Source organism: Rhamphochromis longiceps, linkage group LG3, assembly GCF_057381845.1.
Source record: "Rhamphochromis longiceps isolate RC_006_pf linkage group LG3, R_longiceps_female_GT1.1, whole genome shotgun sequence".
NCBI classification, from domain to species: Eukaryota; Metazoa; Chordata; class Actinopteri; order Cichliformes; family Cichlidae; genus Rhamphochromis; species Rhamphochromis longiceps.
In genome coordinates this window covers 55,946,500-55,972,330 of record NC_140559.1, presented here as the reverse complement: position 1 = coordinate 55,972,330, position 25,831 = coordinate 55,946,500, and the positions used below count along the sequence as shown (strand labels likewise).

Sequence of the window (25,831 nt, the reverse complement as noted above, 5' to 3'; positions counted from 1 at the left end):
CATTTGATTCACCTTTTATTGTTTATTTTATTTTCACTTACTGAATACGGGACAGACTTGACTGGGGGAAAGAAGGGGAGAAAGAAAGAGGGAAAGAGAAACAGCTGAGAAGAGGGACGGGGGAGAAGGGCAAAAAACAAAAACCAACAGAATGGGCAGCAAAAAAAAAAAAGAAAGAAAAGAAAAAAAAATGCATATATCAATCACCTGGATCACCTGTTGAGAAAGAAAAAAGAAAACAAGCAGAAGAGAACAAGAGTAATAGAATAAACAACATCACAATGATATATGGGAATATGACAGTAAATACTAAAAATTAAACATTATTGTGCAGCACATAAGATCAACAGAACACAGTGTGCTTTGAGGTAGGAGCCAAAAAGGGTGTAGTTTGTGGGTGTGATCACCCGTGTGTACACCTGTGAGCATGGACGCGCTTGTTTTTTTGTTTTTTTTGTTTTTTTTAAAAGGTTCCTTCATGTAATGATCTGCTAGAGGGTGTGGGGGGCCACAGCCCCGTCCTCCAGGGCATGAAGCAGGTATGGAGGAGATCAAAACTCCAGACATCCAGAGGCCCCCAGAACACAAGAGACCAAGGAAGACCAACAGAGGGGCAGCCGCGTCACTGTCCCAGAAAGAGCTGAGGAGAGTCCCAGATGAGGGCTCACTCAGCAGCCGCGGAGCAGAAGCCAGGGGGAGTTGCAGTGACGCGCCCATGAGTTCCGCTGGCAGCCAGCCGTGCCTGAGTGACCGAGCCCCAGGCCGAGAGGCCGGGGGCACCCCACCTCCGAAGTGGCCCGAGCGAGCCCCAGGCTCCAGGCCCCGATAAGCGGCCGCCAAGGAGTGAGCCGGTGTGTACCTGGACGCCCACCCCCGGACACAAAGAACCACCAACGCACCGATGTCTGAGGGAGTCCGCCACTGGCAGGGTTTCATATGCTTCTTCATGTATTTAGACAATGACAGCAGACATTTGTCTTCAAAATAATTAAATTTTAGAAATGGCCTTTCTTTTTCATAACACAAAGAGCAAAGTTCACTCCATGTCCTTTTACAAACTTTCTTTGCTTCTTAATGGTATCTTTTCAGATTAAAGACATCCAGTAATTGGTCTAATCTGCTGCAGACGTGTAATCTAAAACTTTTGCATATTCTTAGTGAAATTATGTGTGGGGATGATTGTGAAATAAGTATTGCAATGCCAATACAACACTTGTTACAAAATATCCATCCGTCCCTGTTTCAGTAAAAATATCTATCAGTGCTTCCCTGTGCTTGACATAGAGATATTGCATAAAAATAGAGAAAGATAGCTTTATCATTTAATTTTAGCTTTTCAGTACAAAGTCCTAGACTCATTTGTATTCCTTATATTTAGCGAATTATATGTGATGTAATTTCTGTACTCTAGCAAGAAAAAACAGTTTAGTTAGCATTATTATACAGTCATGTGCAGTATGTCACTAAATTTGCAAAAACTTCCCCATTCTATGTACCTCTCTTGTTTTGAGGGTGTTTGATGAAAATGTCAATTTAGTTTAAAGTAATACACGCTTTTTTGCTTTGTAAATAACCGAGCCTTAGACTTTTTAAGAAATGTGTAATGTGTTTCTCACTAGATGTTATCACCAGCTGTAAGTGCCTACACCAGCGTTCTTTTTTCAGATGCAAAACATTCGGTTTCCTTTTATGATGAAATTGCTCAAGCTGTTTATGAGAAAAAGTGTATTGCACGTTTACTTTAGCGCTCACTCATATACTGTCAATACCTTTTAGCAGTAAAATGACATTTTAGAAAATGAATAAAAGAAAAGAAAAGCATTCCTGGCACCTTCGTATGACTAGTTGCTTACCGTTATATAACCACAATCTTGTGTTTCCATAGTGATTCACACCTTCTCTATTTTTAAAATTACTGACAGCACACGTGTGATTAAATGCAGTTTTTAATGATCGTAAACTGAGCAGCAGAAAACAATTGCTTCATAAACTCACAGTAGTTATGGATGTGCGCTTTTGACAAATATGAAACTGAATTTCCATATTTCAGCTGAGTTACATGTAAGCTGAAGTCACTGTTTGCGCAAAAATATCTTTTTTCTCTCCTACCTTTAAGCAGTATCTAGATGAGAAACTGTGAATGCCCAAATAATTCTTTAGATGAAAAGGTGGAAACACTGCGAGGCATAAACTCAACATATGTCTTCCCACTGGGTGGTGCAATTGCTTTGATTGTGGTCAAGTCCAAACTATATTGCTAGAAGGTTACTCTGTCTATTTTCACTCACCCTCTTGGTGTCTGGGTGAGCTCTGGTACTAAGAGTCATGCTTTTGCTTGGGTTTTGCCCTCTTCCCAAACAGGGCAGGGACCTTTGCAGCTCTAGCCGAGCATCAGGGCAGAGGAAGATGTAGAAGAGGGGATCCAGCAAAGTGTTCAGACTGGTCAAACCATAGCACAGGCGATAGATGAGGAAAAGTGAATGCTCCAGTTCACATGGATCATCAGTCAGCAGCAAGGATACAAACCTGTATCCACCTACTAGGTGGTAGGGTCCAAAGACAACAATGAAGTTGACAGTAATCACGACCAGAATTCCTACGATTTTGTGCCGTTCATGGGCGGAGAGGGATGGAGATTGCCTGAGTGTCACCCCAATGTGGGCTGAGGTGTAGCTGAGGGAGGAAACAGATTTGGAGATCAGAAACCAGCCTTTAATCTAATATACAAAACGTTCCAAAAGAACAGGGAAATATCCGATTTATCTAGAAAACATTAAATCAGAAACATATGTGCACATGTAGATTTTGGTATTAACTCACCCTAGGATGGCACATGGCAACAAGAAGCCTAGAACCACAGTGGCAATCTTAAATTGAGCATATCGGCGGCTGACGGGGTACTGCTCCAAGCACAGCAGTCTGTCAGAGTTGAACACAGATGGCAGCAGCCCACTCAGACAGAACAGGAAGGTTAGGATCCACACCGCTACACCTGACACTGCTGCTACTCTGACTGTTCGCACCCTGCGGCTGCTGAATGGGTAAACAATAGCCAGGCAGCGGTCTGTAGCTATCAGACACAGGAACATGACACTTGCATAGACGTTCACGTAAAACACGTAGCCAACTAGCTCACAGGTTAGCTGGCCATAGGGCCACTGGTGTGGACCCTGGAGGTAAAGAATCCATAAGGGCAGTGTGAGCAGTTGGAGGAAGTCTGACAGCAGCAGGTTGAGGATGTAGACCAGCTGACAGCCTCCGCCACCTGAGCGCCCCAGGTGGTACAATCCCCAAAGAGACAGCAGGTTGCTGGGGAGACCCAGAGTGAAGATGAGGCCATAAATACAGGTCAGTCCAAATATGTCCGTGTCTAAGGGGAGGTTGCAGGTATCGTTGGACATGTCTCTGAGGGTAAAACACGTCACATGGGAAACTTGAGGTGATCTCAATCAGACGTTGATTCACACTCACAGAACAGTGAGTTAATGTAGGAAAGCCCATCCATTCACTCAAGGCAGAGAGGAAGAAAGGAAGACTCTGTTCTCAGGTGCATTCTTCCTAATCACACGTGTCCACTCTGCAAGATTCATAAAGCCACTCTGCTGTGGAAAAAATCACCCTCATTTTTGAAGCTGTCACTCAACCAGGCTTCAGAGCATCCCAGATCCATTGGTGGAAATGAAAACCTGCAAAACAGATGCCATGAGTTTTTAAGTGCATGAAGACTGAACCCATAAAAAAGCTTAAATCCTTTGTACTCACCCCTCAGAGCTTTGAGACTGACTTTATTCCACAAATAGTGTGCAGCCCAGTCTGCAGCCGGGTGACCTGTGCTCAAGCAATGTTGGGAACACGTTGCCTCGACCCAGCCTTGTCTATTCTGTGATCGTTTCCTCCACAGGAAACCCACTTCTTCAGCTTTAAAGGCAACATCCTGAGGCAGGAGAACGCCTTTCTGTCCCAGAACAAAAACAAGCTCCCACTTTTTCTGAGCCTCTGTCTTTCTTGTTTCTACAGCAGCCACAAAGATTAGGCATGGACAGGCACAGTGAGTGCAGGGATCGATGTGTCCGCTGATGGGAATTCCCAAAGAATTCTTTAGATTGTAGCTGGTCTCCAGCTACAATCCATCAATCATGTTAACCCATATGCTGTGATACCTCTAAACATGCTGTTAAACAACACCGAACGAACTATTAGGTATGTCGTGTGGAATTGTATTCATTAGCTACAGTTCTTTTTCATGCCTTAAAAGAGTTAAACTCTTCTCTTATCAAAGCACCACGTTTTGTGGTTTTAGATAACGTTTAGGGTGATTTTAGATCATTTATAACTGATCAGTTAAGGAAATTTTGGTTGAGGTTAGTGTTTATCTAAGTCTTCAGGAAATGAATGAAAGCCAACATATGTCCTCTAAAGACATGAAAATATAACTGTGCGTGTATGAACTTACTTCTGCTATTGTGAGGGCCAGAACGTTTTAAACTAGAGACGATATCTAAGCTCTCATTTTTGGACTCACTTTTAAAAGGTTAATTAAGTGTTAAGACTTGATGTGATGTCTAAGACTGGAATTACTATAGGGCTGGAATAGAAATAGGAATAGAAAGTTAGAGTGAAGAGAAATGTTCTCACAAATATAGTCAAAACAGTAAGTGTGCGTAGGTTTGTGTATTCTGTGTAGGTTAGAGAGAGAAGGTTGAAACCACAGCAAAAAAGGTGCAGATAGACAAACCTACCAAACCAAACACAATACTGTGGTAAAATTTATTGCAGGGTAAAAGAAGAATAAGCTTCTTCCCCAACTGATTTAATTAATAATTTGTAGTCAGTAAATGTTTTACACTTTGGCTCCGAGGAACTTTTTTCATACAGTGCAGACCGAAAAAAAAGAGTACACAATTGAAATTGTTTGACTGAAGAATGGGCGTATTGAAACAATAGGTATTACTTGGTATTTTTACCACATGGGTTCAGAGGGAGGGGAGCCTAATCACTCACTTTTGTTTCTTTTAAATGTCACAAAACTTTGATTCATCAGATAACACAAGTTTGTTATTTATAAATTAGAAAGTACATAGGTTCTCCAGAGCTCCAAATAAAGATCTTCATATTTCTTTGTACATGACTGGCCATAAAGACAGATGGGAGCCATGTACTGTACAGATTGTAAGTCAGAAGCAGTCACTCTAAATAGTCCTCCATAAACCCTGGTAGGCTGTGTATTTCTGCCAATCAGAGCACTCAAAGTGCTTTTTGATACAATTTGTCACATTCACCTATTCACACACACACACACATGAACACACATAGTATGGTCTTGCTATCCTTGTGGGGACATCTCATTGACATAATGCTTTCCCTAGCTGCTTATCCTAACCCTAACCATCAAAAATGAATGCTTAACCCTAACCGTTACCCTAAACCTAACCATAACCCAATTGTAACCCTGACACTAAAACCACATTCTGAGTGTGAAAAATGCCTTCAACCCCATGGGGACCTGGATTTTGGTCCCCACAAGGGCTGTTGGTCCCCACCAGTATAGTAAATTTCAGATTTTGTTCCCCACCAAGATAGGAAGAACCAGAACACACACACACACACACACACACACACACACACACACACACACACACACACACACACACACACACACACACACACACATATTACAGTTTTTCTCGATTGCTAAAACACATTTCTTGAAACTATGCCTCATATTCTCACAACAGTAAACACAAATCCATAACATCTCACTCAATTTCCCAAACATCCTATTTCCAGGTCAAAATGAAGCTCTACACTCAAAACTATTCACTCTTGCTGAAAAACCAAACTTTGCCCTCAGACATCAAACACAAGCCCTCAAAAACACACACACTACAACAGAGTTTTGCACACTGGTACAATTAATTCAAAACAATAGTTCCAAAACAATTAGGTTGCTTATGGTTCTCCCCTTCAAAAACCTTTTCACATGATAAACACAAAAGACGCAACCAATGTATGTACAGTAGCACATTGTCATTCATGTACTATACAGTACAACACACACCAAAAAACATTATTCCACCTCAGCATCTTGTCTTTGGTCTGGGTCAGGCCAGAGAATCTCATCCACATCACAGGCTATATTGGCCCTAGCCAGGCAGCGGGGGTAAAATCCTCTTGCATGCCTGATCCACCCCTGGCATGCATCTACTGATATGTCTAGGCAGGCCTCTTCCATGGCCTGAAGGAGGTGAACACGGACATAAGGTTCTCGGTCATACACTTTCCACCGCCATGCCGAAAATAACTCCTCTATCGGGTTTAGAAAGGGAGAGTATGCAGGCAGAAAGATATTAGAAAACCTTGGGTTATTGGTAAACCAGTCACGAACCAGAGCAGCGCGATGGAAGCTGACGTTATCCCACACAACAACGTAGTGAGGCTGCTCTGGCTGTGCTGGTTCCCTGTAGTCCAGCTGGAACATATGTTGTCTTAAACCATCAAGAAAAGCAAGGAGAAGCATAGTGTTATAGGGTCCTAGTACGGCATGGCGGTGGAGTACCCCTCGTTGGCTGATGGCTGTGCACATAGTGACATTCCCCCCACGCTGACCAGGGACATTTACAATAGCCCGATGGCCAATTATGTTCCTCCCCCTTTTCCTTCTTTTGGTCAGGTTAAAACCTGCCTCATCCACAAAGATTATTTCATGGGGAACAGGCCGTCCTTCAATCTCAAAGATTCTCTGCAAAACACATAACACAGTAGAGTCAATCGGTACCCTGAACCACAGTTCAAGAGTGCTGAAATGGCAGCATAAACTGCCATGCTGTGATGGTACACAATACTTTATACAGTATCAAAACTCATACCTGAACATATTCCACACGTTGGTTTTTCACTCTGTCAGAGTTTCGTTCGAAAGGGACTCGGTATGCCTGTTTCATCCGGAATTGATTCTTTCGGAGGATGCGGTCAATTGTGGAGAGGCTGATGGCATTTATGCCTCGAAAAAGATGATCATCCTCAATCACTCTCCTTTGAATCTCTTGCAGGCGGATTACATTATTTGCAATTACCATGTTTACAAGTTCCCTCTCTTGCCCCTCCGACAAAAGCCTTAACCTGCCTCCACCAGGTGGTCGTCTCTGTGTCCTACAAAAATAGAAGCACTCATTACTGTAACTGTCACACATTCGAAGGTTCTGATTGGTGTGTGATAAATTTTGACTCCTAGTGTTTCCACCTGGTTAATTGTGTGCTAATTGAGCTCAAGCTATGCTGACTTACAGTTTTTTCTGAATGCTTAAACCCTAACTGTGATTCCTGTAGCACAATCTCTAAAACTATTCAGACTTATAGCAAAACCACTCACTGAGTTTGCAAAACTAAAAGCACAAAAACTGCTTTGCACTCAGTTTGCAATTTTGTAACACACACTTTGCAAAACTGTAGGCACAATTCACTGCACAACACTCAATTACCAAATTTCCAACACACTCCTAGCAAAAGTATACACATGTATGGCTATCATTAACACTAATTTGCCAACTGTCTGGCACACTTTCACATGTGAAAACTTTTTTAGATAATTCGTTCACTTTGCAATCTGCCTAAGCACTATAATACAGGTAAGCTGTGTGTGCGGAGTACAATGGAGGGAGCAGAAAGAGTGAGAAGAAGAGGAGGCCGAGGAAGAGGACGTGGAGGTGAAGAAGTAGGATGAAGAGGACGACAAGGACAAGGAGGAGCAAGAGGAAAATGAGGAGGGGGGAGAGGAAAATGAGGAGGGGGGAGAGGAAGGGTAGGAAGAGTAAGAAATAGAATTACTGATGACATCAGAGCTACAATAGTGGACCATGTAATCAACCGTGGAATGACCCTGAGGGTAGCTGGCCAACGGGTCCAGCCTAACTCGAGCCGCTACACTGTAGCAAGCACCATAAGGACATCTTGAAATGAGAATCGGTTAGTACAGTCACTTCGCACAAAGACTTGTAGCACTGCCATATGCCAATGAGAAACACACCAATACCATTGATGTAAAAATACTGAAATTGTTACTTTACAGAATTGCTAGATGACCAGATGCTGGGGGCAGAGGAAGCATGTTCACTGCAGACCAAGTAACCCATATAGTCATTATGGCGATTGCAAATAATCCTATACTTGGAAATGAACACTTGTGTTTGTTTTGATGTGTTTGAATAAACACCAGTACTTGAAGTTTGGATCCCTCTATGCTTATGGATCTATGACAGAAGTATGAGCTCAAACTGACATAGCCTACCTTGTGCACAGAGAAAGCAAAGGCCAGATGTGTTTTGTATTCATACCATCAGTGTGCAGTTGGCGCATTGTGTGCTTAGTAGATGATGGCTTGTGTGTACTGTTTGATACGGAAACACCATTTTTACGAAGGTGTGAAGAGTTAGTCTAGCTGTGTTTGCTTTTGCAAGAGAACTACAATGTTTTGATGATTGGGTGACAGGTTTTCTTATTTGTGTGAAGAGTTTTGCAAAATTAGCCAATAGTTACAAAAAATGTGCTTAAGCAATCAGAAAAAACTGTAAGTTAACATTATTGAATGCTAGTGCTTTCTAAATGACTACATGGTGTAAGCACTGAAAAATGTAGGGATTTGTGTGTAGAGTTTTGCAGTAACAGTTCACCAAATTTGACTCATGTGTCAAAGCAGGGAATAGTGTTTATAGTTCAGGGAAATGGGTGAGCTTTTTGAAAAATAGCGTTACGGTTTTGAAATTTTAGTTTAAAAGCCTGGTTATAGTGTTTAAGCAATCGAGAAAAACTGTAATATTGTGTTTTAATCTTTGGTTTTCAGGTATTTTTATCACGTATACACTTACATGCCACTGCATGCATTAGGGGAGATTGTTTGCTCAGTAGCTTGCCTGAGAATACTTGGACATTAGGGCCGGAGAAGAGAAGCCACTGATCTTCCAACTAACAGAGTATCTCTGGGCAAGATACTTATACCAGGTTGCTCCTGATGTGGTGATCAGCATGTGAATGTCAGATAGATCACTTAGTCATTGTATGAATGTGTCTGAATGGGTGAATGATGCGCGTTGTATAAATTGGTTTAAGTGGTGAAGTAGAGTACAAAATAACTACCGTAACTGTCGGGCTATAAGCCGCTACTTTTTGCACAAGCTTTGAACCCTGCGGCTTTTAGTAAGGTGCGGCTTTTCTATGGATTGTCCATGATTTTTGTCATATCGTAAGACGATTTGTTTTATTTGTTCCGCTGTTGTACAGCTCTGTGGTGGCCATCTTGTTTTCCCAGTAAAGAGGAGGCCTGCCTCAATTGCAGCTCTTTTATAGGCCAGTCTGTATTAAGAAGGCGTGTCTTTAGAGTATTTAAAGGGAGCAGGAAATGGATTGGGAGTCATTTTGAGAAGTTGCTGTCTGTATGTGCATGATGTTGGCAAGAGACAATAAAACAATTACTTCAATTAAGATTGAGTGAAGTCTGATGTTTCCCTCACCGCTCCTCGCGGCATAACAATTGGTATAAGTACAGTAGAGGCCCATAAAGTGTTGCAGAACAGTTTAACAGCATATGTTGGAACATGTTCTCCTCTATCGAGCAGTGTCTCTACCTGACTTGGTCTGAGGGTATTTCCAAATTTAGAATCTCAAAGAAAAAACTCAACAGACATTGATACAGTTGTCTCACTGAAAAAAACAATACTACAAGTACTATACTACAATCTGATTACGTATAATATAAGTGTAGTATTTTGACTGTTAATATAAGTTGCTTACATTTGTCAACATGATGATGGCGTTATGATAGTGTAACTCATATTGAATCTGAAACCCTGCCTGTGTGTCTGCATTTGTCTGAGATGTGACTCAAAGAGAGAGTATGAATTTCACACCAACTGCTGCCACATGTAACGCTCTCACGTACACTGCAGTTTGCAGTCCTCTAAACTTCAGCCTAAAACTATGCAAAGAGCACAACTATGTCAAAAAGCTCCTTTTCACAAAAGCTTAAAGCTTGGAAAGAGTTCATCTTGTTTGCTTTCATTGTTTGACCCTTTAAGACCTACCATAGAACCAAGTCCGCCAGAGCTTATCTTTATATTTTTACATGCTGTAGTGCCATTTTTGGGAGCATTTCAAGTTGCTATACATCAATACAACCGTCATAGCCCAAATTTTAATAATATCTATGCATTAAGTCCATAGAAACTACATAAATTGCAAAAAAAGTGCAATAAACTACAAAAAAATTGAAAATCTTTTTTTTTTCACATATATTTCTAGTTAGAGAAATTTAAGAGGTTTATCCCTCAAAACTGTTAATACAGAAAAGTTGCAGAAAATAGTTTCCAACCACAGGAAATTGATTTTGAGTGTCTCCATAGTTTCATTTTTATATACTGCAGGAAAAACAAAAATAAATATTATAATGCAAATGTGCAAAAACAACAGCATGTGAATCAAAATAAACTATTACCAGCAGTGCAATTTGAGTTCTAAGCATCCCAGAAACTATTCAGAAAAGCATAAAGTCAAACATGACTTTTAAAAACACCAGTATAGGCTTATAAGGCCCTGAAGGTAAAAAAAAAAAAAAATACATTTTCCGCAAAAATGACGTCATTTCTGGTTTCGGCCAGGTAATGGCAGACATACAATAGTTCGCACTGACGTCTATTCCAGCGTGGGAAGTGTGGTGAACAGCTGATCGGATCGGCAAAGCGTGTTTCTGGAATATTATTTTTTTTGTTGCTGCAAGTGCTTTTTATGCAATTTTTGCAAAGCTATATGTGGAAGGAAACGGTGACCTAGGACAAGCTAATGGCATAACATGTAAGTACAACTCCTCCGGTTTATATGCAAAAAAATGATTGCGCTAGCTTACGTGGTTCCAGTTCAACAGCGATTCAAAAATAGTTACGCAAAACGGAGCGTTCCCGCTCCGACCGGTTTTAAAGGGTTAAACCCTCTGTTTATGAGGGGCAGCCAATCAGAATGAATTTGGCCTAAAGGGAGTGAAAGAAAGACAAGAGTCAAGTTAGTGAGTGGCACCCTTGAAAAATTTGCCAAATTTCCTCTGCTGGTCAATCAAGATGTATTGAGAAGTTTAGGTTTAGGGAGGTTTAGGTCCCCTTTAAGTTTTGAAGATATCTTTTGATATAAAAAGATATCCTATGATGTAAAGTAAAAGTATTCACCCTAAATGACAAATTTCCGTGGGGGTAATTCAAATCTTCGCTGTTCTAAACTGTTTGTAAATTTCTGGCAAATGCAGTTTTAGTCAAAGCAAAAATTTAAGGGAGAAATTATTGTAAAGACTAATCATGTGACACTGACTCTGTCAAGCTAAACGTTGCAAAGACTGCATCATGTTTGGCTCATTTACTCTGGTTTCATTTTTCTCTTTGACCTCCGGCAGCAGAGGAGCCTACAGACAAAGACCAAAGCCCAGATGAAAATTCCAGTTATGGCTATGGTTAAAGCAGCCACATCCAGACAGAAGTAGGAATACCAAGGCAGATGAAAACCTGCTGACTGTAGGTGAGGTGCTCCTTTGTTCCTGATGACATATTCAATCCAAAAGATGGCAGTGTCCATTGGAGTCATTGGTTTGTCACGGTGTAGCTGGGACAGATGCTGCATGTTAGTGTGGAAAGAGGGATTCTCAAGAACATCCTTGAGAGCGCCCAGGAAGTCTTCTTTGGTCAGTGAGTAGGCCTCCACAACCCGAGCTGCACCACGCACCTTCAGCCGGAGTAAGTTGTCAAACTGGTCAAAGAGGAGGGGGAGGCCCACAACAGGAACACTGTGGTAGATGGCTTCATACAAGCCATTGGTGCCTCCATGGGCCACAAAGGCACGAGTCTTGGGGTGTCCCAGGAGGTCGCTCTGAGGTAGCCACTCCAACAGCAGGGTGTTGTTTCCGAGAGATGAAGGTTTTTCACCCACAAAACGCCAAATCACCTTGTGAGGGAGCTCAGCAAAAGCAGCAGCGATGGCCTCTGTGACCTTCCGAGGTAGGGCTGATATAAATGTCCCCAGAGACATGAAAACCACCCCGTGATCTCCGGAGCTTTGCATGAATGCTTCCAGCTTAGCGGGGAGTGGCTGGGCCTTTTTGCAGTGGAAGCCCCCTATATATACTACATTTGGTATTGTGGGCCGAGGGAACTCAAAGACAAAATCTGCCCTGAACAGCCAGATATCAGCTGTACGCTGTAAAGACAGCAAATCAGTACCTGGAGGGAAGTGTCGTTGGAGCAGGTCTGAGTAGGCAGGATTTATGATCAAGTGCTGTTCAATGACATTATAAAGATAATGCAGCATATTTTTGATTCTTTCCAGAAAGTCCATCTGATCATGGAGCTCACTTCCTGGCACAGGGACATATGAGATAGGAGAGGGAGCTATGGTGAAAAGACCTTCTCCAGTATTAATCCAGCGCACATTAAAAACTATAGGCAGCTCGAGGTAAGTTGCAAGAAGTACCCCTATTGTCATACCAGGGTCAGTTAACATTAAGTCAAACTTGGTATCCTGTAGCTTCTGAATAAATACTGTGTCTTCTATTATTGTAGCAACTGATCTGGCCCAGATCTTGTGAACCTGATCAAACAAGGGTGTGATCAAGTACTGTTGGCAGAGCGTGCGTATAAATGTAGGATAAGTGCGACATTCCATAACAGCTGGTAACATTTTGCTGTAGTAGTTAATGTCTGACTCATCCACAACCGTGCTTATATTAATAGAAGTATAAATGGAAGAGTTATTAGGGATGTACCAGCTCTTTGCAGAGCGCAGAACTGTGATGTTGTGGCCCCTGGAGTGTAACTGTTCAAGGATAAGTTTCATGTTTATCCAGTGGCTACCATCGACAGGGACTACCAGAATGTTGCTGCTGCTACATGGAGGGGGGCTGAGAAGCAGGAAGCAGAGCACTGTCACAAACAGAGGGATGGAAAGACCGGACATTTCCTGGAAGAAATAATAGAAACAAAGAATCAGACTTGTGACCTCAGTAACTTATAACCTTTTAGCATTCACTAAAAGGTTATTTATCCATCTGATAACCAGCAGACACCTGGATGAAGGAGAAGAAAAACAATAATATGTGACATATTTAAAGCACAACCACAGAACTCAGAGTTACCTCTCGTCTCCATACTGACTTGACCTGGCCTGTCTGTTTAAAAGGTACAGGAAAAAACTGAGTCACTGGTGAAGGACCTAAGATTCAGACTGGTTTTTGTTTGAACCCCACATTCAATAAGCAAATGTTCGTAAAGTAATTAGAAGCTGATTATCCGCTCAGTTTACCTATAGTGCAATATAATATAATTATATAATTACTCCAAGAGTCTATCCAGGTCCCAGTTAAGGTTCATGACTTACCAAGTCACTGGTGAAGCATCTAAGATTCAAAATGGGTTTTTTGTTGTTGTTTTTTAGCAATATGCTAAATAAGCATATGTTCAGAAACTAACTAGGGCCAATAATTGAAACTTTGTCATGTCCTTTAATAGGCTGTTCATGCTCAAAAGCCATCCAATGTGGCTGAATTAAAACAGTTTGGTAGAAATGGGTTTGCTACTTTAGCAATTTACCATTATTATGCCATTTTTGTTGCATCCAGGGTCCTCAGTTTAAAAAGAACTCTGCAGGAGACCCAGGTGGAAGCTTTAGAATCCTTTACTTTGGCAGAGTCACCATAGGCCAGTAGAGGTCATATTATTATAGTAATTCTGAAGCAACTCTTTTACTCTCAGGATTTTTATACTTAAGATAAATATTCTGTTCATCCCTGCACTCACGTAAGATACTTAGTCATATTTTGCCTATTACTCAGCTTTCTGACTTTCTCATGGATGAAGAAACAATAAACAGACATACATGTCAGTGACAGGCTCTGAAGCTACTCGTCATGTTACAGATCAGAGTTTCTGAGTTTGGGGCTGTTGGGATCTTTCCAAGACAAAAGAAAATATTGTATGTAAAAAAAAAAAAAAAGATAGATCAATGCAACTTTCTCCTCAGAAGTTGTTCCATTTTCCAACTTCGTCAGAAGTGGCTCATGTGAGCTTTTTGCTACACAAGTGTGCAGCGTAAAGGCACCTTTGATTTTTTTTTTCATGCAGATAATTGAGGAGCTTACTCTGTGTAAAACAAGTAACACATTATTAGTTACCTGTGATCAGTAATGCATTAGATTACAGCGGTACAGAAAAAGTTCCTGCAAGTAGTTTGAGATGTGTTACATCAAGGGATGGGAATCAAGACCAGGTTTGCAGTAGTCCAGTTCCTTGGAACTGTAAGCCTGCCTGTCTGCTGATCGGACATATTGGTCCCCCTTGTATTTTTGCTACAATCAGATTTCAGTTTGTGTACTTAGGAGGAAAGTAATGACAGAGTCTGCAGCATGGATATTACTTTTGTTTTTGCCCGTGTATTCTGTGTTCCTTTATAATCTGAATCATAGTTTAGTTTAGCATTTTGTACAACTCAGGCTTGTTAGAGTACAGCCAAAAAGCTGCCTTCCTGTGTCATGGTCCTGGGCCATGTGGGCCCAGTATTCTCAGTTCCTTGTATTTTTGTATTTCGTTCCTTATTTAGGTCATGTTTCCTGAGTTGTCCTGTTATGTTGTTCCTTATTTGACTTCCCCTTGTGACTCTTATCCCCTGTGTGCCCCTCTATGTATCTGTGAGCCCTCATCTCCCCTCGTGTTTCATTTCCATGTTTCCCCAGCCCACTATGCCCGTGCTCTTTCTCTCCTCCTGTTTGCACCTCTGTGTACTTCCTGTTTTACTTTGACAGTCTCCCGTCAGTGTTGTTTACTCCTGCCATGTCTTGTTATGTTTATCTGTGTCAGCTGTGTTCCCATGTGTGGCCACTTCCCCTGATCATCCCTCTTGTGTATTTAGTCTCTGTGTTTCATGTAGTCTGTGTCGCGTCGTCTGTGTTTCCACCCTCTATGTTTCCATGCCCGGTCTATTGCATTCTTAGTCATAGCTTTACCTTAGTTATTCCCAGTTTAGGTTTCTGTTTAGCCACGCTATCCCTGCTGTATTTGTATACCTTGTCATCAGCCACAATAAAAGGCTCGCTTTTGTTTAAAGTTCACTCCCGTCTGCTCACCTGTGTTCGCACCTGGGTCCACCATACACACCACCGCACGGTCTGTCACAGCGGACCGTGACATCCTGTGTTACGCCTCGCCTCTAGAGCTCTGAATTTTGAGTCCATTGCCTACCACACAGCAGCATCATGAAATCTTTTCAAATCCCATTCCTAGTTATTCCTGACACTAATGTCCATATAGCAAAATGAGTATTCAATCATATAAGACATTAATATTAAACAGTTTATTAAAGGCGCTATTAGGGGGCTATACAAATATATAGTCCCTCAGACTTCACTTTTCCAACAGTCTATAATCGGTGGCTGGAATTCTTCACACATCCACCCTCTAATCTTTAAACATATTTCAAATAGTTGCGTTCACCTTTGTGCATTACACTGTATAAAATCCCCACTGACAGTGACATGTAAAGCGCTAAAATAATACACAAATAAAGTTGTATTATGGCTGACATATTGTTAAATTATAATAGAACTTACCTATTTCTTCCAAAAGTTTGACTTCCAAAAAGTGTTACTCAAACCGAGATACTGTGTGATATATTTTTTCCTGTACCTTTTAAACAGACAGGCCAGGTCAATTCAGTATATAGCCGAGAGGTAACTCGGAGTTCTGTGGTTGTGCTTTAAATATGTCACATATTATCGTTTTTCTTCTCCTTCATCCAGGTGTCTGCTGGTTATCAGATGGAATTTTGTTTGGTTTAGTACAAAATTACCCCTCACCTTCTCTCCTGATTTTCTCAACATTATTAATCATTTTCTAGAGGACGGTTTAGTGACAGTCTTATCCATGTGAGAGCCCAATTCAACAGGTTTCTATTCTGATTCTCAAAGTCTACTGAGCAAAATTAACTTTTTGTACAAAACTCTAGTCACTTATGAGACAGGAGTTAGGTCAGTAGTAAGACATTTTTTTAACTGTCCTAATGGAATTGGGTTGCCATTTAATTAGTGCATTCTGAACTTACTGACCAGTCAAAACACTGGCAAAAAGCTTTGCTCTTCAAATTACACAGAGAGTTGGGGAAACCTGCAACAAACCTTATAAACAGTACATTTGCACTGAATGAATGTTTGAACCCCACATTCAATAACAACCACAGAACTCAGAGTTACCTCTCGTCTCCATACTGACTTGACCTGGCCTGTCTGTTTAAAAGGTACAGGAAAAAACTGAGTCACTGGTGAAGGACCTAAGATTCAGACTGGTTTTTGTTTGAACCCCACATTCAATAAGCAAATGTTCGTAAAGTAATTAGAAGCTGATTATCCGCTCAGTTTACCTATAGTGCAATATAATATAATTATATAATTACTCCAAGAGTCTATCCAGGTCCCAGTTAAGGTTCATGACTTAGCCAAGTCACTGGTGAAGCATCTAAGATTCAAAATGGGTTTTTTGTTGTTGTTTTTTAGCAATATGCTAAATAAGCATATGTTCAGAAACTAACTAGGGCCAATAATTGAAACTTTGTCATGTCCTTTAATAGGCTGTTCATGCTCAAAAGCCATCCAATGTGGCTGAATTAAAACAGTTTGGTAGAAATGGGTTTGCTACTTTAGCAATTTACCATTATTATGCCATTTTTGTTGCATCCAGGGTCCTCAGTTTAAAAAGAACTCTGCAGGAGACCCAGGTGGAAGCTTTAGAATCCTTTACTTTGGCAGAGTCACCATAGGCCAGTAGAGGTCATATTATTATAGTAATTCTGAAGCAACTCTTTTACTCTCAGGATTTTTATACTTAAGATAAATATTCTGTTCATCCCTGCACTCACGTAAGATACTTAGTCATATTTTGCCTATTACTCAGCTTTCTGACTTTCTCATGGATGAAGAAACAATAAACAGACATACATGTCAGTGACAGGCTCTGAAGCTACTCGTCATGTTACAGATCAGAGTTTCTGAGTTTGGGGCTGTTGGGATCTTTCCAAGACAAAAGAAAATATTGTATGTAAAAAAAAAAAAAAAAAAGATAGATCAATGCAACTTTCTCCTCAGAAGTTGTTCCATTTTCCAACTTCGTCAGAAGTGGCTCATGTGAGCTTTTTGCTACACAAGTGTGCAGCGTAAAGGCACCTTTGATTTTTTTTTTCATGCAGATAATTGAGGAGCTTACTCTGTGTAAAACAAGTAACACATTATTAGTTACCTGTGATCAGTAATGCATTAGATTACAGCGGTACAGAAAAAGTTCCTGCAAGTAGTTTGAGATGTGTTACATCAAGGGATGGGAATCAAGACCAGGTTTGCAGTAGTCCAGTTCCTTGGAACTGTAAGCCTGCCTGTCTGCTGATCGGACATATTGGTCCCCCTTGTATTTTTGCTACAATCAGATTTCAGTTTGTGTACTTAGGAGGAAAGTAATGACAGAGTCTGCAGCATGGATATTACTTTTGTTTTTGCCCGTGTATTCTGTGTTCCTTTATAATCTGAATCATAGTTTAGTTTAGCATTTTGTACAACTCAGGCTTGTTAGAGTACAGCCAAAAAGCTGCCTTCCTGTGTCATGGTCCTGGGCCATGTGGGCCCAGTATTCTCAGTTCCTTGTATTTTTGTATTTCGTTCCTTATTTAGGTCATGTTTCCTGAGTTGTCCTGTTATGTTGTTCCTTATTTGACTTCCCCTTGTGACTCTTATCCCCTGTGTGCCCCTCTATGTATCTGTGAGCCCTCATCTCCCCTCGTGTTTCATTTCCATGTTTCCCCAGCCCACTATGCCCGTGCTCTTTCTCTCCTCCTGTTTGCACCTCTGTGTACTTCCTGTTTTACTTTGACAGTCTCCCGTCAGTGTTGTTTACTCCTGCCATGTCTTGTTATGTTTATCTGTGTCAGCTGTGTTCCCATGTGTGGCCACTTCCCCTGATCATCCCTCTTGTGTATTTAGTCTCTGTGTTTCATGTAGTCTGTGTCGCGTCGTCTGTGTTTCCACCCTCTATGTTTCCATGCCCGGTCTATTGCATTCTTAGTCATAGCTTTACCTTAGTTATTCCCAGTTTAGGTTTCTGTTTAGCCACGCTATCCCTGCTGTATTTGTATACCTTGTCATCAGCCACAATAAAAGGCTCGCTTTTGTTTAAAGTTCACTCCCGTCTGCTCACCTGTGTTCGCACCTGGGTCCACCATACACACCACCGCACGGTCTGTCACAGCGGACCGTGACATCCTGTGTTACGCCTCGCCTCTAGAGCTCTGAATTTTGAGTCCATTGCCTACCACACAGCAGCATCATGAAATCTTTTCAAATCCCATTCCTAGTTATTCCTGACACTAATGTCCATATAGCAAAATGAGTATTCAATCATATAAGACATTAATATTAAACAGTTTATTAAAGGCGCTATTAGGGGGCTATACAAATATATAGTCCCTCAGACTTCACTTTTCCAACAGTCTATAATCGGTGGCTGGAATTCTTCACACATCCACCCTCTAATCTTTAAACATATTTCAAATAGTTGCGTTCACCTTTGTGCATTACACTGTATAAAATCCCCACTGACAGTGACATGTAAAGCGCTAAAATAATACACAAATAAAGTTGTATTATGGCTGACATATTGTTAAATTATAATAGAACTTACCTATTTCTTCCAAAAGTTTGACTTCCAAAAAGTGTTACTCAAACCGAGATACTGTGTGATATATTTTTTCCTGTACCTTTTAAACAGACAGGCCAGGTCAAGCCAGTATATAGCCGAGAGGTAACTCGGAGTTCTGTGGTTGTGCTTTAAATATGTCACATATTATCGTTTTTCTTCTCCTTCATCCAGGTGTCTGCTGGTTATCAGATGGAATTTTGTTTGGTTTAGTACAAAATTACCCCTCACCTTCTCTCCTGATTTGCTCAACATTATTAATCATTTTCTAGAGGACGGTTTAGTGACAGTCTTATCCATGTGAGAGCCCAATTCAGCAGGTTTCTATTCTGATTCTCAAAGTCTACTGAGCAAAATTAACTTTTTGTACAAAACTCTAGTCACTTATGAGACAGGAGTTAGGTCAGTAGTAAGACATTTTTTTAACTGTCCTAATGGAATTAGGTTGCCATTTAATTAGTGCATTCTGAACTTACTGACCAGTCAAAACACTGGCAAAAAGCTTTGCTCTTCAAATTACACAGAGAGTTGGGGAAACCTGCAACAAACCTTATAAACAGTACATTTGCACTGAATGAATGTTTGAACCCCACATTCAATAACAACCACAGAACTCAGAGTTACCTCTCGTCTCCATACTGACTTGACCTGGCCTGTCTGTTTAAAAGGTACAGGAAAAAACTGAGTCACTGGTGAAGGACCTAAGATTCAGACTGGTTTTTGTTTGAACCCCACATTCAATAAGCAAATGTTCGTAAAGTAATTAGAAGCTGATTATCCGCTCAGTTTACCTATAGTGCAATATAATATAATTATATAATTACTCCAAGAGTCTATCCAGGTCCCAGTTAAGGTTCATGACTTAGCCAAGTCACTGGTGAAGCATCTAAGATTCAAAATGGGTTTTTTGTTGTTGTTTTTTAGCAATATGCTAAATAAGCATATGTTCAGAAACTAACTAGGGCCAATAATTGAAACTTTGTCATGTCCTTTAATAGGCTGTTCATGCTCAAAAGCCATCCAATGTGGCTGAATTAAAACAGTTTGGTAGAAATGGGTTTGCTACTTTAGCAATTTACCATTATTATGCCATTTTTGTTGCATCCAGGGTCCTCAGTTTAAAAAGAACTCTGCAGGAGACCCAGGTGGAAGCTTTAGAATCCTTTACTTTGGCAGAGTCACCATAGGCCAGTAGAGGTCATATTATTATAGTAATTCTGAAGCAACTCTTTTACTCTCAGGATTTTTATACTTAAGATAAATATTCTGTTCATCCCTGCACTCACGTAAGATACTTAGTCATATTTTGCCTATTACTCAGCTTTCTGACTTTCTCATGGATGAAGAAACAATAAACAGACATACATGTCAGTGACAGGCTCTGAAGCTACTCGTCATGTTACAGATCAGAGTTTCTGAGTTTGGGGCTGTTGGGATCTTTCCAAGACAAAAGAAAATATTGTATGTAAAAAAAAAAAAAAAAAGATAGATCAATGCAACTTTCTCCTCAGAAGTTGTTCCATTTTCCAACTTCGTCAGAAGTGGCTCATGTGAGCTTTTTGCTACACAAGTGTGCAGCGTAAAGGCACCTTTGATTTTTTTTTTCATGCAGATAATTGAGGAGCTTACTCTGTGTAAAACAAGTAACACATTATTAGTTACCTGTGATCAGTAATGCATTAGATTACAGCGGTACAGAAAAAGTTCCTGCAAGTAGTTTGAGATGTGTTACATCAAGGGATGGGAATCAAGACCAGGTTTGCAGTAGTCCAGTTCCTTGGAACTGTAAGCCTGCCTGTCTGCTGATCGGACATATTGGTCCCCCTTGTATTTTTGCTACAATCAGATTTCAGTTTGTGTACTTAGGAGGAAAGTAATGACAGAGTCTGCAGCATGGATATTACTTTTGTTTTTGCCCGTGTATTCTGTGTTCCTTTATAATCTGAATCATAGTTTAGTTTAGCATTTTGTACAACTCAGGCTTGTTAGAGTACAGCCAAAAAGCTGCCTTCCTGTGTCATGGTCCTGGGCCATGTGGGCCCAGTATTCTCAGTTCCTTGTATTTTTGTATTTCGTTCCTTATTTAGGTCATGTTTCCTGAGTTGTCCTGTTATGTTGTTCCTTATTTGACTTCCCCTTGTGACTCTTATCCCCTGTGTGCCCCTCTATGTATCTGTGAGCCCTCATCTCCCCTCGTGTTTCATTTCCATGTTTCCCCAGCCCACTATGCCCGTGCTCTTTCTCTCCTCCTGTTTGCACCTCTGTGTACTTCCTGTTTTACTTTGACAGTCTCCCGTCAGTGTTGTTTACTCCTGCCATGTCTTGTTATGTTTATCTGTGTCAGCTGTGTTCCCATGTGTAGCCACTTCCCCTGATCATCCCTCTTGTGTATTTAGTCTCTGTGTTTCATGTAGTCTGTGTCGCGTCGTCTGTGTTTCCACCCTCTATGTTTCCATGCCCGGTCTATTGCATTCTTAGTCATAGCTTTACCTTAGTTATTCCCAGTTTAGGTTTCTGTTTAGCCACGCTATCCCTGCTGTATTTGTATACCTTGTCATCAGCCACAATAAAAGGCTCGCTTTTGTTTAAAGTTCACTCCCGTCTGCTCACCTGTGTTCGCACCTGGGTCCACCATACACACCACCGCACGGTCTGTCACAGCGGACCGTGACATCCTGGAGCTTACTCTGTGTAAAACAAGTAACACATTATTAGTTACCTGTGATCAGTAATGCATTAGATTACAGCGGTACAGAAAAAGTTCCTGCAAGTAGTTTGAGATGTGTTACATCAAGGGATGGGAATCAAGACCAGGTTTGCAGTAGTCCAGTTCCTTGGAACTGTAAGCCTGCCTGTCTGCTGATCGGACATATTGGTCCCCCTTGTATTTTTGCTACAATCAGATTTCAGTTTGTGTACTTAGGAGGAAAGTAATGACAGAGTCTGCAGCATGGATATTACTTTTGTTTTTGCCCGTGTATTCTGTGTTCCTTTATAATCTGAATCATAGTTTAGTTTAGCATTTTGTACAACTCAGGCTTGTTAGAGTACAGCCAAAAAGCTGCCTTCCTGTGTTACGCCTCGCCTCTAGAGCTCTGAATTTTGAGTCCATTGCCTACCACACAGCAGCATCATGAAATCTTTTCAAATCCCATTCCTAGTTATTCCTGACACTAATGTCCATATAGCAAAATGAGTATTCAATCATATAAGACATTAATATTAAACAGTTTATTAAAGGCGCTATTAGGGGGCTATACAAATATATAGTCCCTCAGACTTCACTTTTCCAACAGTCTATAATCGGTGGCTGGAATTCTTCACACATCCACCCTCTAATCTTTAAACATATTTCAAATAGTTGCGTTCACCTTTGTGCATTACACTGTATAAAATCCCCACTGACAGTGACATGTAAAGCGCTGAAATAATACACAAATAAAGTTGTATTATGGCTGACATATTGTTAAATTATAATAGAACTTACCTATTTCTTCCAAAAGTTTGACTTCCAAAAACATGTTGTACCTTTTAAACAAACAGGCCAGGTCAATTCAGTATATAGCCGAGAGGTAACTCGGAGTTCTGTGGTTGTGCTTTAAATATGTCACATATTATCGTTTTTCTTCTCCTTCATCCAGGTGTCTGCTGGTTATCAGATGGAATTTTGTTTGGTTTAGTACAAAATTACCCCTCACCTTCTCTCCTGATTTGCTCAACCTTATTAATCATTTTCTAGAGGACGGTTTAGTGACAGTCTTATCCATGTGAGAGCCCAATTCAGCAGGTTTCTATTCTGATTCTCAAAGTCTACTGAGCAAAATTAACTTTTTGTACAAAACTCTAGTCACTTATGAGACAGGAGTTAGGTCAGTAGTAAGACATTTTTTTAACTGTCCTAATGGAATTGGGTTGCCATTTAATTAGTGCATTCTGAACTTACTGACCAGTCAAAACACTGGCAAAAAGCTTTGCTCTTCAAATTACACAGAGAGTTGGGGAAACCTGCAACAAACCTTATAAACAGTACATTTGCACTGAATGAATGTTTGAACCCCACATTCAATAACAACCACAGAACTCAGAGTTACCTCTCGTCTCCATACTGACTTGACCTGGCCTGTCTGTTTAAAAGGTACAGGAAAAAACTGAGTCACTGGTGAAGGACCTAAGATTCAGACTGGTTTTTGTTTGAACCCCACATTCAATAAGCAAATGTTCGTAAAGTAATTAGAAGCTGATTATCCGCTCAGTTTACCTATAGTGCAATATAATATAATTATATAATTACTCCAAGAGTCTATCCAGGTCCCAGTTAAGGTTCATGACTTAGCCAAGTCACTGGTGAAGCATCTAAGATTCAAAATGGGTTTTTTGTTGTTGTTTTTTAGCAATATGCTAAATAAGCATATGTTCAGAAACTAACTAGGGCCAATAATTGAAACTTTGTCATGTCCTTTAATAGGCTGTTCATGCTCAAAAGCCATCCAATGTGGCTGAATTAAAACAGTTTGGTAGAAATGGGTTTGCTACTTTAGCAATTTACCATTATTATGCCATTTTTGTTGCATCCAGGGTCCTCAGTTTAAAAAGAACTCTGCAGGAGACCCAGGTGGAAGCTTTAGAATCCTTTACTTTGGCAGAGTCACCATAGGCCAGTAGAGGTCATATTATTATAGTAATTCTGAAGCAACTCTTTTACTCTCAGGATTTTTATACTTAAGATAAATATTCTGTTCATCCCTGCACTCACGTAAGATACTTAGTCATATTTTGCCTATTACTCAGCTCTCTGACTTTCTCATGGATGAAGAAACAATAAACAGACATACATGTCAGTGACAGGCTCTGAAGCTACTCGTCATGTTACAGATCAGAGTTTCTGAGTTTGGGGCTGTTGGGATCTTTCCAAGACAAAAGAAAATATTGTATGTAAAAAAAAAAAAAAAGATAGATCAATGCAACTTTCTCCTCAGAAGTTGTTCCATTTTCCAACTTCGTCAGAAGTGGCTCATGTGAGCTTTTTGCTACACAAGTGTGCAGCGTAAAGGCACCTTTGATTTTTTTTTTCATGCAGATAATTGAGGAGCTTACTCTGTGTAAAACAAGTAACACATTATTAGTTACCTGTGATCAGTAATGCATTAGATTACAGCGGTACAGAAAAAGTTCCTGCAAGTAGTTTGAGATGTGTTACATCAAGGGATGGGAATCAAGACCAGGTTTGCAGTAGTCCAGTTCCTTGGAACTGTAAGCCTGCCTGTCTGCTGATCGGACATATTGGTCCCCCTTGTATTTTTGCTACAATCAGATTTCAGTTTGTGTACTTAGGAGGAAAGTAATGACAGAGTCTGCAGCATGGATATTACTTTTGTTTTTGCCCGTGTATTCTGTGTTCCTTTATAATCTGAATCATAGTTTAGTTTAGCATTTTGTACAACTCAGGCTTGTTAGAGTACAGCCAAAAAGCTGCCTTCCTGTGTTACGCCTCGCCTCTAGAGCTCTGAATTTTGAGTCCATTGCCTACCACACAGCAGCATCATGAAATCTTTTCAAATCCCATTCCTAGTTATTCCTGACACTAATGTCCATATAGCAAAATGAGTATTCAATCATATAAGACATTAATATTAAACAGTTTATTAAAGGTGCTATTAGGGGGCTATACAAATATATAGTCCCTCAGACTTCACTTTTCCAACAGTCTATAATCGGTGGCTGGAATTCTTCACACATCCACCCTCTAATCTTTAAACATATTTCAAATAGTTGCGTTCACCTTTGTGCATTACACTGTATAAAATCCCCACTGACAGTGACATGTAAAGCGCTGAAATAATACACAAATAAAGTTGTATTATGGCTGACATATTGTTAAATTATAATAGAACTTACCTATTTCTTCCAAAAGTTTGACTTCCAAAAACATGTTGTACCTTTTAAACAAACAGGCCAGGTCAATTCAGTATATAGCCGAGAGGTAACTCGGAGTTCTGTGGTTGTGCTTTAAATATGTCACATATTATCGTTTTTCTTCTCCTTCATCCAGGTGTCTGCTGGTTATCAGATGGAATTTTGTTTGGTTTAGTACAAAATTACCCCTCACCTTCTCTCCTGATTTGCTCAACATTATTAATCATTTTCTAGAGGACGGTTTAGTGACAGTCTTATCCATGTGAGAGCCCAATTCAGCAGGTTTCTATTCTGATTCTCAAAGTCTACTGAGCAAAATTAACTTTTTGTACAAAACTCTAGTCACTTATGAGACAGGAGTTAGGTCAGTAGTAAGACATTTTTTTAACTGTCCTAATGGAATTGGGTTGCCATTTAATTAGTGCATTCTGAACTTACTGACCAGTCAAAACACTGGCAAAAAGCTTTGCTCTTCAAATTACACAGAGAGTTGGGGAAACCTGCAACAAACCTTATAAACAGTACATTTGCACAATCACTGAATGAATGCTCAATGGTCAATGGTAACTTTATTGTCTCTAACGGGAAACTGATTTGCAGTATGTCCATACAGAAATATAAAAAACACAAACAAACAAACACATCACATACACACAAAAAAATAATATAAGCCCTGAGAAAATAACCTAAATTTTATCATCAAAAAAGTGCAATGTGCAATGGCAACAACACTTACGGTTTAGTGCTATTAACCATGATAATAGCAGTAGGGGCTTTAATCAATGTTTGTTTTTACAGTGCCATGATCCATTCTGATCATGGCACCGTATGATGAAACTCTATATAATGAAACTATAGACCAGTTTTTTTTTTAAATTGTATTGACTTACCAAGTAAAACAAGGGTTATGATAAATAATTTACGTGATGCATTTTCCTGAATACTGTTAGGCAAGTAAGCAGTTTTTAATGGTGAAAGAAAGAAAAAGAAAGAAATAAAGAAAAAAATCAAAAGTGGTCAAAAATGGCCAATTATATCCTGGAACCCAGAGGTTTACAGTGCACTAACTGTCACGGTCTGGCTGTCAGACCGTGGGGATATGGGGGAACAGTGCACTTTATTTACAGTGAAGGCTGTAAACACAATAACTCCCCGTTGCACCCTTGAATCCC

At 40.3% G+C, this 25,831-nt stretch overlaps 2 protein-coding genes across 4 annotated transcripts; both read right to left on the bottom strand.

Moving 5' to 3' along the window:
• Nucleotides 1-21: 21 nt before the first annotated feature.
• LOC146675364 (G protein-coupled receptor 4) lies at nucleotides 22-5,827 on the bottom strand. The gene is made up of 3 exons (XM_085400424.1): nucleotides 3,763-5,827; nucleotides 2,821-3,686; nucleotides 22-2,673 (listed from the first exon to the last, which is right to left on the bottom strand). Exons 2-3 carry the CDS (start codon nucleotides 3,399-3,401, stop codon nucleotides 2,250-2,252), a joined length of 1,005 nt encoding a protein of 334 aa, XP_085256550.1. The 5' UTR covers nucleotides 3,402-3,686; nucleotides 3,763-5,827; the 3' UTR covers nucleotides 22-2,249.
• A 1,249-nt stretch (nucleotides 5,828-7,076) lies between these two features.
• Nucleotides 7,077-22,373, bottom strand: ugt5g1 (UDP glucuronosyltransferase 5 family, polypeptide G1). Of its 3 annotated transcripts, none has more exons than XR_014910266.1 (3): nucleotides 22,234-22,373; nucleotides 21,357-21,433; nucleotides 7,077-7,149 (listed from the first exon to the last, which is right to left on the bottom strand). XR_014910266.1 is itself a non-coding variant. In XM_085400421.1 (3 exons), exon 3 carries the CDS (start codon nucleotides 12,976-12,978, stop codon nucleotides 11,389-11,391), a length of 1,590 nt encoding a protein of 529 aa, XP_085256547.1. In that variant the 5' UTR covers nucleotides 12,979-12,981; nucleotides 21,357-21,433; nucleotides 22,234-22,373; the 3' UTR covers nucleotides 8,632-11,388. The 3 variants fall into 3 exon arrangements, 2 of the variants coding, with proteins under 2 accessions (XP_085256547.1, XP_085256548.1); XM_085400421.1 differs by lacking the exon at nucleotides 7,077-7,149 and adding an exon at nucleotides 8,632-12,981; XM_085400422.1 differs by lacking the exons at nucleotides 7,077-7,149; nucleotides 21,357-21,433; nucleotides 22,234-22,373 and adding exons at nucleotides 8,632-12,981; nucleotides 15,140-15,648.
• Nucleotides 22,374-25,831: the final 3,458 nt, after the last annotated feature.